This window comes from Lissotriton vulgaris, unplaced genomic scaffold (assembly GCF_964263255.1).
Source record: "Lissotriton vulgaris unplaced genomic scaffold, aLisVul1.2 SCAFFOLD_998, whole genome shotgun sequence".
In the NCBI taxonomy this organism is placed as follows: Eukaryota; Metazoa; Chordata; class Amphibia; order Caudata; family Salamandridae; genus Lissotriton; species Lissotriton vulgaris.
In genome coordinates this window covers 235743-255415 of record NW_028251137.1, presented here as the reverse complement: position 1 = coordinate 255415, position 19673 = coordinate 235743, and the positions used below count along the sequence as shown (strand labels likewise).

At 44.0% G+C, this 19673-nt stretch overlaps 1 protein-coding gene across 1 annotated transcript in view; it reads right to left on the bottom strand.

Moving 5' to 3' along the window:
- IRAG1 (inositol 1,4,5-triphosphate receptor associated 1) overlaps positions 1-19673 on the bottom strand; it is a 434599-nt gene that overhangs the window by 215588 nt on the left and 199338 nt on the right. Inside the window, exons 8-9 of the mRNA XM_086950734.1 lie at positions 19093-19171; positions 9489-9618 (exon numbers count right to left, since the gene is read on the bottom strand). Of these exons, the coding sequence (XP_086806860.1) occupies positions 9489-9618; positions 19093-19171 (209 nt within the window). The remainder of the gene's footprint in view (positions 1-9488; positions 9619-19092; positions 19172-19673) is intronic.

The window sequence follows — 19673 nt, the reverse complement described above, 5'->3', positions numbered from 1 at the left end:
GAGCCCCCTGTTCCATGTTTGCCCGAGGGTGGTCCATCGCCACCGGCCCGGGAACCGTGTAGTGTATGACTTTGTTCGTTTGGGTGCCTCTCAGGGGTCGGTCTTTCCCCATTATCAGCGAGGCCGTCCTAGGGAATGGCGCAGTGGCCTAGTTTGCCGCCAAAAGTCTAAGGAAGGGGTTTCCACGGTCAGTCCACTTCCCCTTAAGGGCTACAGCGTTCTCTATGGCAAGCAGGACCCTCGTCCGCAGCACAAAACAAATACCTGGCTGTCCATCCTTTTCCTTCAACCTCTTCTGGCTCACCCTGGTGCGGTACCCCCGTGAGCCAGGTCTTCAGCCGAATCGCGGAACGATCGCCACTTGCCCGCTTCCACACTTCACGGGGGTAACTCTAATCCTAGGGGGGAACGCCACGCCTCACAACCTGGAGTACGTCCCCCCAGTCCCCGGCTCTGTGCACCACTGGATAGTCCCCAAGCAAGCGTCCAGACATGTTCCCGACCCACCTTCTGGAGCACTGTTAGGCCGCACTTTGCCCCCTCTATTCAGCCTATCTCCGGCTTCACAGACAATCATGCAAAGGATCCAAGGGGGGCAAGGCAGTTACTGGGGGCATGGGGCTCCACACTGCTGCAACCACGTTCAACAGGCAGCCTCCTCTCAGGACCATAGGCAATCACGCCCCCAGGCGGTCTCCTCGCAGTCTCCAGATGCGGCCTGCCAGACGTCATGCAGGCTGCCACCACCACGGCCTCGCGTCACTCACTCCACCGGCCCGTCAGCCGCTACCTCCCGCACATCGTCAATTACACCTCAGCAGGGGGCCCTTCCGCCAGCGCCGTTGCGCGGCTAGACTCACCTGATCTCCTGGGCTCTTCTGCTTTCCCCCGATGTGCACCTCCCCAGCGCCACCAGGAGGTCCCTGGCACACTGGGATCAGGAGTCCGGTAAGGCCGCCACAGCTCTCTGCCCAGAGATAGGCCTCACCGCCGCGGCCTCTTAGATCACTTTCCCCCAGCCCGCGGAGACCTTCCGTCAGTCACAGCTGCCTGGCGCCTCATGTCCGCGTTCTTTTGTTTCCACTCCTGGGATCAAGGCTCGGTGTCTGAATTCGGCTGGACTCCCCAGTGTCATGGGCCTCCACCACTGTACTTTAGGCACCCCTGCTCAAAGACGAGAGACGATTCAGAAAAGGGGGTGGTGATGGACTGAGTATCTGAATTAAGCAGGCCACTCCTACCCAGTCCAAAGATCAGGGCTTGATCCATCACCGTTTTTTAGCTCACTGCACCATCCCAGCTCAGAACCTGGCTACATGCAAATTAGTCTGTCCCTGGCCCAGTGCATCATGGGAACAGGGCAGACCAAACTACCAAGCCAATTCTTTCACTGGAAAGGAAACAAGCTTCCGGGGACCGGTTTCTGGCATTACAGCCGTCTTCGACCCGGCTTGCTTGAATCCTGATGGTGCAGTGAGCAAGGGACTCACATCTGAGTATACCCTTCCACGCTTATGGTGGACAAATCGATTCAGAAAAGGGGGTGGTGATGGACAGAGTATCTGAATTAAGCAGACCACTCCTACCCAGTCCAAAGATCAGGGCTTGATCCATCACCGTTTTTTAGCTCACTGCACCATCCCAGCTCAGAACCTGGCTACATGCAAATTAGTCTGTCCCTGGCCCAGTGCATCATGGGAACAGGGCAGACTAAACTACCAAGCCAATTCTTTCACTGTAAAGGAAACAAGCTTCCGGGGACCGGTTTCTGGCATTACAGCGTGGAAAGGTATGCTCAGACATGAGTCCCTTGCTCACTGCACCATCAGGATTCAAGCAAGCCGGGCCGAAGATGGCTGTAATGCCAGAAACCGGTCCCCGGAAGCTTGTTTCCTTTCCAGTAAAAGAATTGGCTTGGTAGTTTGGTCTGCCCTGTTCCCATGATACACTGGGCCAGGGACAGACTAATTTGCATGTAGCCAGGTTCTGAGCTGGGATGGTGCAGTGAGCTAAAAAACGGTGGTGGATCAAGCCCTGATCTGTTGACTGGGTAGGAGTGTTCTGCTTAATTCAGATACTCTGTCCATCACCACCCCCTTTTCTGAATCGTTTTGTCCACCATAAGCGTGGAAGGGTATGCTCAGACATGAGTCCCTTGCTCACTGCACCATCAGGATTCAAGCAAGCCGGGCCGAAGACGGCTGTAATGCCAGAAACCGGTCCCCGGAAGCTTGTTTCCTTTCCAGTAAAAGAATTGGCTTGGTAGTTTGGTCTGCCCTGTTCCCATGATGCACTGGGCCAGGGACAGACCAATTTGCATGTAGCCAGGTTCTGAGCTGGGATGGTGCAGTGAGCTAAATAACGGTGGTGGATCAAGCCCTGATCTGTTGACTGGGTAGGAGTCTTCTGCTTAATTCAGATACTCTGTCCATCACCACCCCCTTTTCTGAATCGTTTTGTCCACCATAAGCGTGGAAGGGTATGCTCAGACATGAGTCCCTTGCTCACTGCACCATCAGGATTCAAGCAAGCCGGGCCGAAGACAGCTGTAATGCCAGAAACCGGTCCCCGGAAGCTTGTTTCCTTTCCAGTAAAAGAATTGGCTTGGTAGTTTGTCTGCCCTGTTCCCATGATGCACTGGGCCAGGGACAGACTAATTTGCATGTAGCCAGGTTCTGAGCTGGGATGGTGCATTGAGCTAAAAAACGGTGGTGGATCAAGCCCTGATCTGTTGACTGGGTAGGAGTGTTCTGCTTAATTCAGATACTCTGTCCATCACCACCCCCTTTTCAAAGACAAGAGATGGCCACCATTACGTGCCTCTGAATCCCCCCGGGTTCCTCTCGGCCTGCACCGCCTTCCCGTCACAGCAGGCTGTTTTCTTTGTGCACCGCCAAGGTAGAGGAGGTTTCTGCTGTTTGCATGCATTATGAGGGCACCATAAAATTCAGTAGGATATCAGCTATTCAGGGGTGGAGCTTCACTGAGACACGTCTATCCCGCCATGTTACCAAGCCCCGCCCCCGGGTTTACTGAAGGGTTACTCAAATAAAATTAAATTGAAGAACCAACACAAACCAACTGTTCACAAATCTAGATCGATCCGTTTACTCATTAGAGATCCTCTCAAAAGAGAATTCGAGAGAATAGAAACCTGTGGTGTAATTGAGAGAATAGAAAGCTCGGAGTGGTTGGCTCCCATAGTCGTTGCATCTAAGGAAGGAGGGAAAGGTATCCGCCTGTGTGTGGATCTTAGAGATCTGAACTCCAACTTTTGGGTGGATAGACACCCTCTTCCCAACATTCATGAGATGCTTAGCGTAATACAAGGTGCCAAATATTTCAGTGTTTTAGACCATTCCGCAGTGTACCATCAGGTAGCTCTCCATCCCGATTCCAAATCCCTCACATCCTTCATCACACCCTTCGGGGCCTACCAATGTAACAGAATGCCGTTCGGCCTTGCATCCGCCATGGCAGTGTTGCAACGTATAATGCAACATATTTTGAAGGGTTTGGGAAAATTGCTGTGTTTCCAGAATGACATCTTGATATATGGGGAGTCAGAAACGGATCACAACAAGATTCTCAGAGAGGTTCTAGGTAAACTAAGCAAGGCAGGATTCACCACTCTCAGAGATAAATGTAAAATTGGGGTGAAGTCCGAAGTGTATCTTGGCCACACCATCTCTAGTGAAGGAATCAGACCTAAAACCAGCTTAGTGGATTCGATCAAGCTTGCCCCAGCTCTTACTAACAAGGACGAGCTAAGATCCTTCTTGGGTCTGGTAGAGTACATGTCTAAGTTTGTAGAAAACTTTGCAGGACATGTGCACTCTCTAAGAGAATTGTTAAAGAAAGGGTCCCCCCTTTGATTGGAAATCCCAATGTCAAAGTGACTTCACTTTTATCAAACAAACCATAATAAAAGCTCCCACTTTAGGAATGTTCAATCCCAGTGCTAAGACCACTTTGACAACGGGTGCAAGCATGAAAGGTCTAGGAGCTTCACTCACTCAATTGGTAAATGGCAAAGAGAGAGTGATAACGTTTGTGCCCAGAACCCTGAAAGAGCCCGACCGTAACTATTCCACGATTGAGAAGGAGGCCCTTGCTTGCTATTGGGTGATGAACCATTTCAAATTTTTCTTATGAGGAATTACCTTTAGTCTTCGCACAGACAACAACCTTTACTTCCAATGTTTTCCACAAAAAGCATTGCAAGAGCCACTTCCTGTATTTCTAAATGGGCGTTAGGCTTACAAGGTTTCAATTATACTATGTGTTATGTTTCAGGTACAAGAACCTAATAGCTGATTGTTTGTCAAGACTTCCCATTTCCAATATGGATTCACAAATCAATCCGCCAGATAAACCATCCTGGCAATTGACATACCTGCCATTAACAAGGAAGAATGGGAGAAAGGGTTACAAGAAGACACAGTTCTAAAGGACCTAAAGAAACACGATCTGCAAGGGTTGGCCAGTACCATTAAAGATCTTCCTGAGAATCTCAAGTCCTACTGGGTAATGAGAGATGAATTATCTATAATTGGGGATCAAATCTACAGAGGCAATAGAATTGTTCCACCGTCTAACATACTAGGAACGCATAATTGAGGTACATCCTGGAAGAAGTATGACCAAAAGTAAAATTAGACTAGATTATTGGTTCCCCAACATGGACTGCATGGTGGAAAGAAAAGTAAAAGATTGCCTAGCCTGTAGATTGTGCAACAAATCCAAAGTTACTTGCAAAGCGCCCCTCATTCCAGTGTCTGTCCAGTCCAAACCTTGGGACAAACTGGGTTTAGACATTATCGGTCCTGTAAACTTACTAAATGTTTCTCTAAGATTCATGATTGTACTCATTGATTATCATTCACATGGGATCTCTACAAAAATGGTTCCTTCCATCGCCACATCATACCTAATTGAATTTTTTAAAGATATATTCTCGAAAGAAGGAATACCCAGTACCCTGGTCACTGACAACGGTGTTCAATTTAAGTAAGACGAAATGAGACAAGTTTTATCCAATTTAGCCATCTCACATGCAAAAACTCTTTTATATTGTCCAAAGGCTAATGGGCTCATGAAAAGGGCCAATAGAATGATAAACAACACTATTCAGTTGGCTCTCACATCGCAAGAACCCATAGAAGAAGCCCTGAGACGGATGCTATGGTCATATCATTCAGCTCCCAATGCTATTTCAGGGGTTTCCCCATTTGTGTCTCTTAAAGGGAGGAATCCGGGTTCTAAATTCACTCCCAATTGGCTAAATGGAGGAAGCCCCGTCTGGGTAGATAGGGAATCTGTCATGGAGAAAGTGGGCTGGCATCAAGATAATTACAAATCTAAATTTGACATGAAGTGGGGAACCACCAGAAAGGATTGGGATGTTGGCCAATGGGTAGTTATCAAAAGACCCCAGGTAGGTTATTCCAAAGTATCGTCATTCTACAAACCTCTAAGGATTCAATGTGTAAACAGCAATTCTGTAGTTTTGGAAGATGGTAGCAGTTGGAGCATGGACAATATAGCTCATTGCCCCAAAGTGTGTATTCCTAGGCCTACTATGGAAGAAAGTCAGGAAGACTCATTCTCAAACATGTCAGAACAAGTCATCCACCAAGGTGGCAAGAGGATTATGAAATGTGATACTTTTTTCTTTTACTGTCTGTTGATGTTTTTCATCATTACAGTCCATTATAATGCATTGTTCTCTTTCCTGTTCAAAGGGAGGTGTGTTGTAATATAAGCTTGTATTCCACAGGGTTATTATCCTTAATAAGTTTTTATCTCCCTTGCCTCCTTACCCCTCCTTTCCCTTCTCTCTTGGTATGTCCCCTCTTAGAACGTTGAGAGTGGAGCTCACCTTAGAATGTTGGTGAGCGTCAGCTGCCAGCTGGTGCCTAAGAATGTAATGTAATGTTGTTCTCCAGTAATAACCTTTTACGAACTGTTACACGTCCAACTCTTTATCAGTAAAGGTGCACAGAGGTCACAGTCCTACTTATTCTAACAATGTATGACTACTTCCCTCATATTCCCACGTTACTACTACTCACAAAGACATGTGAGAGTACGAATAGGGCCACATGTAATGCAGAGCACAGTTTTCGAATATTTGCATGAGTGTAATACAAGCTGACCCGAAGTCACGATTTTCATGCAGCTGTTCCAAAACAAAAAAACACTTTTTAAACTATACGAAGCTGAATTTTTTTCAGATAAATCTGTAAAGATACATATGACTATTTTCAACGTCATACAACCCTATCTTCCACATTAAGTGTAGCTCACAATTATTATACAAAGGAGGAAGGACATTTACACCCACCCACAAAGCAATACATGGAATAAGACCGGTCTTCATCAGGAATAAAATCACCAACACATTCAACAAAGGAACCTCCGCTCTAAAGGAGCATCTCGCCTCAAAATCCCACCATACAAGAAAAAAACCATGGGTGGCATATCCTTCACTGTTCAAGAAGCCAAACTATGGAACTCTTTACCCCCCCAACATAAGGTCCACCGACAACCACCTTATCTTCAGAAAACTACTCAAGATTTGGCTCTTCCCCACATAAGCACCATACGCAAACAGAAATTTACAGCATATCCCTCTGTATACAAGCATTTTTTCCCTATAGATATGTACCTATCCTTGTGTATTACTTTGTATAAACATGTAAAATAATTGTTGTTGAGAGCGAAGATAATAATAACAAATAAATAAAGGTATGTAACTGTTACCACGGATTTTTGAGCACGCAGTACCGTTACCACGGATCCATTACCACGCAGGATCCATTACCACGGATACCTTTACCACGCATTTTTATACAACGCAGGTACTATTACAACACATACCATTACATCGTAAGTTTAGGTAAGTTTAAAGGTAAGTTTTGGGGTATTGGGTTTGGGTTTTAGGGTACAGGGGTATTTTTAGGTTTTAGGGCAGGGTTTGGGTTTTGGGGTACAGGGGTATTTTTAGGTTTTAGGGTTGGGTTTGGGTTTTGGGGTACAAGGGTATTTTTAGGGCTGGGTTTGGGTTTTGGGGTACAGGGGTATTTTTAGGTTTTAGGGTTGGGTTTGGGTTTTGGGGTACAGGGGTATTTTTAGGTTTTAGGGTTGGGTTTGGGTTTTGGGGTACAGGGGTATTTTTAGGTTTTAGGGCTGGGTTTGGGTTTTGGGGTACAGGGGTATTTTTAGGTTTTAGGGTTGGGTTTGGGTTTTGGGGTACAGGGGTATTTTTAGGTTTTAGGGCTGGGTTTGGGTTTTGGGGTACAGGGGTATTTTTAGGTTTTAGGGCTGGGTTTGGGTTTTGGGGTACAGGGGTATTTTTAGGTTTTAGGGCTGGGTTTGGGTTTTGGGGTACAGGGGTATTTTTAGGTTTTAGGGCTGGGTTTGGGTTTTGGGGTACAGGGGTATTTTTAGGTTTTAGGGCTGGGTTTGGGTTTTGGGGTACAGGGGTATTTTTAGGTTTTAGGGTTGGGTTTGGGTTTTGTGGTACAGGGGTATTTTTAGGTTTTAGGGCTGGGTTTGGGTTTTGGGGTACAGGGGTATTTTTAGGTTTTAGGGTTGGGTTTGGGTTTTGGGGTACAGGGGTATTTTTAGGTTTTAGGGCTGGGTTTGGGTTTTGGGGTACAGGGGTATTTTTAGGTTTTAGGGCCGGGTTTGGGTTTTGGGGTACAGGGGTATTTTTAATATATATTTAAAAAAATTACACTTAAAAATAATTTCATTAATGTAATTATTTAATGATTAAATAATGAATATTTAAATTAAATATTTTAAAAATAATTATTTAAAATATAATAATGAATAATTAAATTAAATATTACCAAAATATTTTTTTTTAAATATATATACTTACCTATACTTACGTTGTAATGGTATGCGTTGTAATAGTATGTGCGTTGTAGTGTATTGCGTTGTAAGGGTATCCGTTGTAACATGACCTGCGTTGTAAAAAATCCGTGGTAATGGTATGCGTGCTAAAAGTACGCGTGGTAACGTCATATATCCATAAATAAAAATCATCTTTGATCTACATGTACATACTTCCATTGTGCATCTATGTACCTTCTGTTTGTCTGGTACTTTTCTCATGAAAAAGCATATCCAATGCAATACCCTATTTCTCATCCTGTGCCTCTATCAATATCTTTAATCTACATATACTTACCTCCTTTATGTATCTAGATACTTTCAATGTAATTATGGATCTATATAGTTATCACTTTCTTCTAATTTAGCATTTCCAATGCACTATCCTATTTCTCAGCCTATACTTCGCTCAATATATCTTCTAGCCCAACCTTCTGACTCATCTCAAACTTCTTCTACTACTCCTTCTAATGCACTATGCTATCTCTCATCCTATACATCTATCAATATATCCTCTACATCCACTCTCTCATTTATCCCAAACCCCATACCACTAATATGATTGCCAAAATAACCCTTTCTAGATTCTCTCCTACTCTACCCCTCCTTGCATCATCTGACACCTCTTTTACTATATCGATCCCCTAAAACAAACCTTTCTAAACTATTTCCTTTGAGTCCTCCCCTCCAAAACTCCTTTTTACTCATCCAAAAGCCTCCTCCTTTTGCTAAGACCTAAAAAAAAAAAAATTTCACTCTTTTATCCCTCCACTATCCTTTTCAATCGAAATTAACAGACTAACATGTTCACTTCTCAAATTCCATATTAAACTATACTAATATACTACCCAAATAACTGAATAACATATCCACTACTCAAATTACTTCATATTTTTTTACTATACTAATTTTCAACAGTAATCCTTTATGGGTTCCGGAGTGGCGTGCTACTCACCAGAAAAGCGATTCAACACCCATCAGTGGTAACAAGTGCTATTTGAATGCAAATCTTTCTTCCCCTTTTATCCCTCCGCTATCCTTCTCAATCTAAGTAACTGACTAATATCCACCACTGAAATTACTTCATATTTCACCATATTAATTCACCACTAATCCTGTGTAGGCTTCCTGAATAGCGTGCGTCAACAAGCGCTCTATAAATAAAAACCTTTTTCCTCCTCTATCCTTCTGCTATCATGCCAAATCCAAATAACTGACTAACCTATACATCACTTGAAATGTACTTGCATGTTTCACTATACTAATTCAACACTAATCCTCCATGGGTCCCGGAGTAGCGTGCTACTCGCCGAAAAATCGCTTTGACGCCTCCTCAGGGGTAGTAAGCGCTATACAAATGCAATTACAATACAATACATCATTTATCATGATGTCCTGTTATACCTTCTTCTTTTTGTGTGCCTTATAACAGAAAGAACAGAAAAGGCGCCACACAGTAAATTATAACAATCGATTCCCTGGGTATATGTACACCCTGGACGTTACCCGATTACGCCTGGGCGTAATCTGCCTTCGCCCCCTTCACCGCAGGTTCCATTGCATGCTTTGCGGCGCGCACCTACCTTCCAGGAAGAGATTTGTTCACTCGTAACTTTCGCAGCAATAAATCCGAAATATTGGGCATGCTGTCAGAGGTTCCGTTAACTTTTCCCTCTTCTTCGTCAGTGGACAAAGGAGAAACCGGGGACGGACCTGAGGGAAATTTCACAACATAAACTTTTAACTATTCAGCTCAGGTGAAATCAGGTACAGGAGTAAAAAACACTTTTAACATAAATCGGACTTAAAACAGAAGTTCTAATGCACACAGACTCTCCATCGTTTATGTTACGTCCTCACAGCGTCATTCTTAAGCGTTCATGCTGCAAGTGCTCTCTGGTCTCCACAGAACAGAGGTGGGGGGGGGGTCTACCTTTTGTATTCTTCATTTTATTTTCGGAAAAAAGAAGCTGTCAATACAACTTTAATGGTAATATTAATGAGAAGAGAACATAAACCTGTATTCTCCATGTCTTCCCTCCTTTTGCTGTGCTTAAGAATGGATCTCCTCTTCCACGAGGATGTGACGTAGGCAATGCGTGCCTGGCGATAAGCCACCCCTGGACCACAACAGTATGCCGAGGCGTCCTGTTTTAGTCCGCTGGCGGCTTATCCATCCCGCCAGAGCTCTCTGCATGGTACATGGGCCTGCTATAGATCGAAGCAGTCAGTGGACGCAAAAGGCACTAGTAAAATATGAAAAGGCTCAATAAAAGAGCCTTGCTTGATTTCCATTCCTGAGCTCGCCTTCCTAACAAAAAGGGATTTTCTGCTGGTAAATGTTTGATTTAACCATACAATAAATGAAATGGTTTACAATACACATAACAATTAATTAAAGTTAAAATCACGATAGTTTTTTTATTCCTCTTTGTAATTGTTTATGAAATTGAAAACTGGTTCAATACCAATTTTCTTTAAGCATAATTTACAGCATGCAGTGACGATAAATGGCCAACACTGATTTCACAGACTTGCTATAGCGAAAGCGTGGCGCACGTCATAGGGATGAGGGGCACAAGTGAAAGTGTTGTCTACAATTATAGGTTTGGCCTGCACGCTTAGCCAGAAAGGGCCTCTATGTCAGTTTTTATTTTTATTTCGAAAACACTTTAAATGTTTGTACACAAAATAAAACAGTCACTTATTCGGGATAAGCTTGATCTAACACTGTAATGAGCCCTTGTAAGTTAAGAGTGGACAGCCAGATATTGGTGGGTATTAGCTGTACAGGATAATGTTATTCACCAGGCTTTAAGGATCTATACCAACAGCAGCAATATAGTGTCACTGGGGTTTAGATGCACGAGGTGCCAACTTCACCCCAATTATGCTTGTTTATTGGTACCCAACCCCTGGGTAGGAAAGGGCTCAATTTCCCCAGCTTGCATTAGGGCCCATGGTAACCTCGCTACACTACTATTGTTAACCACTTATGCATCAGAGCCCTTTAGATTACTACACTCCAGTTGGAAAGACCAAGCATTCACTTGGTTCTCTTGATTAGCCAGCAGCGGCTTGGCTGAGCATTAAGGGTTTACTTCAGGAGGTGGCAGAATGTTAGTGTAGGAAATGACACTTTTTTGCATGGTGTACCCTCAGATGTTTGCCCTATCTGTTTTAGCTGGCTGTAGAACTCTGTGCACCTTGCCCCTGCTAACCAGTGTTAAAGGGCCTGTGCTACTGTTTTCAATATGTTGAAATTGGTGTACCTTAAAATGGCATATTTAACTTGCATGTAAGTCACCAGTATATGGCACAGAATGTACAAATGACATGTAAGTTAAATGACACTAGTGGTTTGCAGCACTACAATGACATTGTAAAACATGGCTTCAGGCCTACTATTGTTACCTGACTAAATCAGCTTTTAAACTGCAATTTGACCTGTCAAAATAACCCACTTTGCCATGCAACATATTAATATTAATAAGTCACCCTAAGGTAGGTCTTACTGCTCTTAAGGCAGGGAGAATGGTACGTAAAATTGGGACACCTCCAAATATAATGATAAACATGTGCTTACAATGAAAAAGCTTTAAAAGTTATTTTCACTGTTGCAAGGCTGACTGTTCCATTGAAAAACACTGGGATGCGATATTAAATCTAATAATACTTTCTCTGTCTAGGAAACGGCAAAAAATGTCATTCTTGGACTCTTGCAATATTTATTAAATGCACAATTCACTAGTGATGTTGGATTTTTAATTAATATTGAGGAAAAGGGTACTGTTAGAAAGTCATCTTTCCCCTTCTCAGAGTTCAGCTTTAAATGAGGTGTGGAAACTGCTACCAGAACAGAAGACAAAGGCTTGGGTATGGGTAGGTGTTTCTGTTCCCGTGGCAGAATGGCCATTCATACAATTCCCAGGAACTTAAGTATCTTCAGGCAAGGGATGGCCTTCCTTGTCCCAGACAGACCCCAGACGACCCCTGCACATGCCTATTCTTTGTCTTTCAGGTCAGAAAGGCTTAACTCACAGTGCAGAGGGAGCTGCCTCAGAACTGATTAGAAATTACCACAAAGGAGGGCTTTGCTCATTTTCCTGGCCACACCTCTGAGGTGGACACATAGGCTCTGCACAAGGGAAACAAGGAATTTGCTATCTTGGATTTAGGCAGAGAGGGGATCTATGCAATTTTCTGCTGTAAATTGCACAGGAAAAGCTGCAAAGTGGGTAGAGTTACCCCTAGGAACTTTTACTCTATTGATCAGGGAAGGGCCAGGAGTCACCTACACTCACAAGCTGGTGACAAGCATAACCTTGACATCCCCAGTACCCTCTTCACAACAGTACTGGACCTGTGCAAGGCCAAATGAGTAATGAACCTACTGTCTGAGACCTAAGAAGAACCCCAAAGTACTTCACCTGCTCTTTCTCATGTACCCACACAGAATACTCTCTGTGAAAGAATAGTATTTAGCCATGTCGGACTGAGCACATTTTCAAGAAGAGGCAAATTAGATAACACTCCCAGACTTACAGGTGGAAATGCCCCCTTATTTGTAAACCAATCAGTTGCCACTAACTGCCCTATTCCCAGATCAGCCTTTACAATGGGTGGGTCTAATACTTCATATGCACCCCCAGATCAGCAAAGGGAGAGTGAAAGTCATCATCTGCTGGAAGTTTCACATTCTCATTGACACTGATAATCATATCATAAACATTTCTTCCAAATATATGATTCTATGAACAGACCTACAGTATGTGATTAAGGTTTCCCTCACTTTGCCCTGTTAGGGGAGTTTGGAATTCTGCTGTTAACTGCTGCATCCGGTGCCTTTCTTTGTTTCAATACAGTTGAAGATGCTGAGAGGTAGGAGCCTTCTTTCTTCTCTGTTCAGGATGGTTGTAAAATATACAGCACCAAGTACAACTGATCTATAATTATTTCTTGCAGCAATGTGGAATAATTTGGCTTTTATGTGGCACTGCAACAACACATGAAATGGAATGGTGCCTCTGCCATGTAGGGAAAATATATTTTAATATAGTGATACTCCAGGAAGTGTGTCTTAAAAGTCCACAGAGTAGATAGTCTAGAATATAAAAAGCAACATAATACAAATATATGAAATAAGTACTGTGAAGCTTGCTAACATTGACTGAAAACCCAAGAGTTCACTATGCCGGTTTAGGCTGCATTTGCCAGGTGGAGGCCTGGGCAAAATTAGATTCATAATTTGTATTTTCACTTGAGAAAATATTACCAAAATGAAGCAAACTTATTTTTACTCAGCATTTAAAATCCGATTTAATGTAAAATCTGATTTTTTATAATTTTAGTGGAAAAGTAACTGTCAAAATTTACTTTGTGCTGTCAAAGTCAAACCTGGCTTAGAATCAGTTTTGCAAACCATCTCCTCCAGAGGCTCAACAACGCATACCTGGTTGCCTTTCAAAGGATAATGGATTGGTCTATAGTCTCAGAATGGCGGGTGCTGTCAACAACTGGCCACTTAGTGATCTGTCATCTGGGAGGTGACTTAAACAACTGATAGAGCAAAGGGCAACCTTAACATTACTTTTGTAGTTAGAGACTCACTGTGGACTTCAAATCAACTTCTCCAGACACCAACAATATGTAACACTGGTAAGGCATTCAGCAGCTACAATGCAACTATAAAGTAAGTTTAGCTGTTTTCAATTATACAAGGTGGGGATGGCAGAAGCAGAATACATATTGATTAAGTGGGAGCTGCTATCTTGTGAAGAGCACACTCAAGCCTGAAATGCATTAAGGACCTTGTTTCATTGAAAATAGCTAACCATCTTAAAATGGATTTTGGATTGCAAGCTGAATCCTATGTGGAAAAAGTAATGCATTAAAACACACAGAATAAACTTGAATAACATTGTTATAGCAGTTTATTTGGCAATAAAGCCGATGGGCCGTATATATAGGTTGGCAGGAAGAGTACTCTGTCACAAATACAACGGAGCACTCTTTTCGCCAACCTGAAGATCCATCTGCCTCATTTAGAGTCGGACAGACCTTCAATGTGAGGACTGCAGAGACTACTCTGTCTCTGCCACCAACACACACCTCTGAAAGCCCAACGGAGTAAGAGCTGCCTGAGGTTTGGCCATTTGTCTACCCACCTAATTTAGGGCCCAATTAGGATCGCGAGCGGACTTGAGTCTGTCCGCGACCCCTGAGGAGGAGGGAACGTCCGCAGGGGCTGCGGCGTTCCCTCCGAGCAGATTAGGATGTGACCGCAAGGGTGGCGGTCAAATCCACTATCTTTAACATTGTGGCGGGTGCAGCTTCAAGCTGCACCCGCCGCAAGGTGAAAAATGCATGCATCGCATTTGCATGTACAAAGTGTCAGGCACCGCGCGGTGCCTGCTGCTTTGTGCACGTAAATGCAGGGGGGTATCATAGGTACCCCCCATGTGCACCCCACACCCCCCTCAACCCAGGGGGCACGCAACGGGCCCCCGAAGTGACAGTCCGTATGCTTTTCCACGGCGGGAAAGCCGCCGCGGACAGAAAAGCATGTCTTTCCCACCATCCTAATATGGCTGGCGGTGTCTGATAGACACCGCCACCATATTAGGGCTTTTCCGCCACGGTCGGAAGGCAACCGCGGCAGAAAAGCGGCGGACGGACTTTTCGTCCCCTCAGCCATACTAATCTGGCGGGGGGACATTGGAGGCTCCGCTTTGGAGAATCCGCATCCTCCGGGCCGGCCGTGGCTTCCGCCGGCCCGGAGGATGCGGATTCTCCGTGATCCTAATGAGGGCCTTAGAGTGGAAGGCTACGTGGCCAGTTTTTACTGTCATCCCCACCATGAAAAACATAACGCTGAGGTGTCACCCACACCATGGGAGAATGTTCCTAAAGGAAGAAGGTAATTTTTTATATTTTAAAAAGAAAGTCCCGCTGTGAGAATTTCTTTTTGAAAATTAAAGAAAATTGTTAGCTTGATGTACGGCTCTGTCATGTTGCACCAAGAATACCCTCATAGTGACAGAGGACTACCATCCTCTTACTGGCTTCATGCGTGGAGCACAGTGGTGTCAGAATGCCATAGTTGGCGAATAATAACGACAGACCTTTTTACCTGTGAGACATGTACGCTTACATCCCCATTTATCCAAAGTTCCACTGCTCACGATGAAGCTGGAGTTCTTGAATGCCGTCCCTCACACATTGTACTAGGATTGAGGGTGTGCCATACACGAGTGATAGCGGCCGGTGAGTTCCATTTTGAAAGCCCCCAGCCTGGACCAGATTACAAATTAGAGGAGAGTTTACTTTCCCCCTGACAGCATATATGTATTGCTGACATCAGCTAGCAGAGAGGGCTTAACAGCAGATGCTATAGAAAGGAGAGAGGAAGCAGGCTTTCTTTAGAAGTGCCAGGGCCGTTCCTGATACACTAGCTGTAAATGATTCGGACTTCAGCTGCTATTAGATAGTTGGCAGGGGGCGCAGGATAAGGCCTGCAGTATCAGTTGTTATGGAAAGAAGTTATTTGAATAGACACAGATTTGTTTCTTTCTTCCTGATCTCTTTGAGGAGGGGTTGTAAATAGTTGGGTGCAGCCTGCTCACTCCACCTGGAGATGACTGTTCTGCTGGGCAGAGCAGTATTGCAGGCTAAGGTCATGTCTGGAAGGTGGCCTGGCCAGGACACATGAAATTGAAACTGACCCAAACGGTTCCAATAATACAGACCTGGGATACACATCCACCATTTGCAAAATCGGTATAAAGATGGGAGCCCAAGACCCATTGATGTTCGGTGTTGTGGAATCTTCTACTGAGGATGGGATACTTCATAGAGCACTTAGAGACTTTGATGCAGCCAAGGGTTGGTGTTGCATTGACAGCCAACTCTCCAGGGGTGAGGAAACATCGCTTGGAGTCCGATCTGAGGAGAAATTACTGAACTGTCCTGGGTGCTAAGACATCCTGCCAGTCAGTGAGCAAAGGAAGTGTCAACCCCACAGGAGGAGCTGCTAATGGAAGGGACTGCCAAAACTGACCTGAGGTAGGGTCAATCTGACAGAAACTCATCAAGTAACTGTACAGAAGGAATCGCGGTACTGCCAGTCTGGGCAGTGCGATCTTCATAATTTATCCTTGTCATAGCTACCATAGTACCAGATATCCAAGTGATAGGCCTGACCAAAGCTGGGATAAGTGCCTGCTGGCGGCCTGTATGTTCCACAAGTGGACTGGGTGACCGTGGCACTGCCAAAGTGAGCTGTTGGGTCCAGACCTATGCTGAAGAATCAAGGTTTTCACCTCAGTGCATTGTGTGACAAAGTTAGAGCTTGGTGACTGCCAAACAAAAGGATCATCACATCTGGGCATGTTGTAATCATGCCCAAGAAGAAGCACCAAGTAATCAGAGTAAATTGCTTCTTGAGCAGAGATCAACCACTGGCTGTTCAGAAGAGGGACACGGCAAAAGCATCTGCACCTGTCACAACCCTCTGACTAACACGTGACGTGGCCAGCTTCTACGCAACTCCCAATATAACTGTCATGTGATATATGGAAACTCTCTGCTGCGGGTGAGAATCTGCTGTCACGGAATAGCTGAATGAGGTGCAGTGCTGCTCCTACGCATTTGGTGAGAGACTAGAAGGGACTAGGACAGAGAGACTTAATGTTAAGACCTACCGTGGGGAATGCGACCAGACCAATAGGCAGTACTTTGCACTCTGGACCTTGGAGGTGTGTACCAACAGAAAGGGAGGGCACCCATGAGGGACAGGTGATGGGTAGCTGAGCCAGCTTGACAAGACTCCTGAAAGCATGAAGACTCACATATAAAACATGGGTATCCTTGCATTATTGTATGTGTAGTTGAATTATATGTTTCCTTGTAATATTATACTTATCATGAATACAAAGAGAAGCATTGGGCTGTACATTGATATTATTGTGCTGATGCTGCGGGGGTGTTGTTTGCTGAGCCTGGGTACCTCCACCCTAACCTCTTTGAGAAGGGTGCAACTGCTTGCTACCACTGAGCGTTAAGTGCAGAAAGGCTGGTACTTGACCCAGATTTCATAGTCATAGTGCGGTCACCAAAAATATACCTTTGTAGTAGATTCTTTGCAACCAGAAATGTGTAGGAAAACAAAAAGACCTAATTGAAAGTCCCAGTTTGCTGATGCGCAGTGAGCGTTGCTCTAAGTCTGACCAGATTGCTGTTGAGCTCCCACTGAAACGTTCAGTTTTTCTGTCAAAAACTCCAAGCATGACAAAGAAGATTTTCATAGTTGTCAAAGTCACTTCACTGCTGGGGCAGATGTGCTGCCTCCAACCGTGCCACAAAGGTTTTACATTAAGACTTAGCCACTTATTTGTTTCTGGAGATCTATCTGTGGATTAAAGGCTAGAAGCTGTGGTTGAGCATGATCACTCAGCTCGACGTGTTTGCCATGATATTCTTCTAAAGTCTTTTTCTTTGTGCCACGAGGCTCTGTGCAGGACAAAGCATGATGTCATGGCTCCTCAGGGCATGTCTTCTATGGCGAAGCTTCAGCACCTTATTCCAATCCTCATCGGGAGAAGGAAATAATGACTTTGTCCAAATGATCTTGAATGGCTCAGAACGTTGTTTCTGGTCATACCTGAAGCATTCAGGTTCTCTCTATGCAAGGACTCCTTCAATACAGATGCCCTGCAGATTCTAGTCCACAGGGGCCATCTGGGCACAACTGAAGTCAAGAGACTTTCTGGCTTTTGCAACACTGTAGGAATAACAGGAGGTCAACCTCTTGGATAACAGTACTAGTTCCTGGCTGCCAGTAGGAATCAGGAATCCATGTTTTTTGTCTCTCATCAGTAAGGCAGAGTCTTCTTTCTTCCAGTGTTATCTTCCCAGGGCCATGAGCGTTGAGGAGGCAGTGATGAGGCCCCAACTTATCCTCTGCACAAGCTTGTAACTAAAGAATTCCCTATTTCCAATCTTAGCAATTTTCTCACATAATTTCCATCTCCTTGAGCAACACTTCCTTTCTCAGTTAATCACAAACTTTCACAGCATCCCCCATCCAAAATGGACCAAGATTTCTTCTAGTCACTGGAGCCTTTCCCCTCCTTCTAGCCACTTCACTATGGAGATGAGGTTCCATCCCTCTGCCAGCGCTAGAAGAGGTCAGCTTTCACCATGAGAGCACAGGCAAGAAGTGAAAGGAGACACAGAGCATGACTGGGTTCAGTTCCTGATAGTCCCATCCCTGAGAGCAGCATTTGGGATCACCATTTCAAAGGAAGATCTGTGAAAGCTACCATTTGGATTGCCAACTTTTCCTTTCCCCCTCTCAGATGTACAAACCTTGATAGGTGATGGTGGTTAACACCACTCTACCTTCCTGCAGCCAAAGGTCAAACCATTGTCTTTCAGGAAAAGGGTTGTTAATAACCAGCTAGGGGGTTGTTGTCAGTTCCTGCAGCAGGGCTCTAAGGCAAGCTGGTGCTATCAGGAATAGAAAAAAGTTGGGAAATCGTGACAAAAATTATGTTTTCTCTCACAGCAACCAATTAGATTGGTGTGATGTCTGTGGGCAAATTGATTAATGGTTAGCTGTGAATCAGTTTTATAGACATCTAGTGCCTACATAATTTAGCCACTCATATTGGTCACCATGTGACTAATATGAATGGACCCAGAACTTAAATACATAGCATTAATACTAAGTTGGACAACTGGATTAACTGAAATGCCTGCAGTCTCTTGGGATAAACATTCCAATCTAGGAAAGTCAAACAAAGCTATGTGCTGATGCTGGGTGAGCTCACGCATATAACCATTTTATTTAAAATTCTGATCCCTGCAATGGTGAATTGGCTAATAGTTTAGCAATTAAAGTAAACAGGTTATCCACCCATTTCCAGACAAACTCAATATTTCAAAAGTAAGAACAAAAAAAATTCACAGACGAAATAGGAACAAACGTAGGAAATCCTGCAAACAGGTATACACTTCAGGCCTGTGGGTGTAATGGCCATTCTCAAGTACATGTAGGTCCACACTTAAAATAAGTTTAGTTTCTCACATATATAAACCTCCTCAGAATCTTGAAAAAACAATGTCTCTAATTTAAATATACAGCGTGTTATTTAAGAAGGTTTTGACAAATATTATGTACCTTACCTCTTTCATGTTCTGCTGCCTCACTGAGGTCTGGAAGCATTGGTACAGAAAGGTTCTGATTTCGCATCAATTTATGTTCCTACACGGAATAACAAAAGAGGTTTAATGAACTAGCACATCAGTGTACTGGAAGTAAAATAACTGCATTAATAGGTGCAATGCAGGTTGCACAGCTTTGAAGGATGTCGCTGATGCATTTACTGAATCAACTTTGGTCAACTTTAACCCTACTGCAATACATTTAGTAAGGACAAATAAAAATTGCTCTAGATCATCTTTCCTGTAAGACACATTCAACCCTTAATGAGTAAAGTAAACTCTTTCCTGGGAGAAGTCCATTGATGGAGGATGTAAATACTTCACTGGATGAAGTCAGTTGATAAATGGACGCAGAAGGCTGTGGTGAATCTGACTTACCATGGAGAATAATTTGTTTACACAACATTATTTATGAAGTGTGCCCCAATTTATTTTCATTGCCATATGAAACACGTGCATAACATTGATGCATTGATGCATATTGGAAAGCAGATATATTTTATGTTCCCTGTATGATCTGTGGAGCTCTGGCATGATCAGCA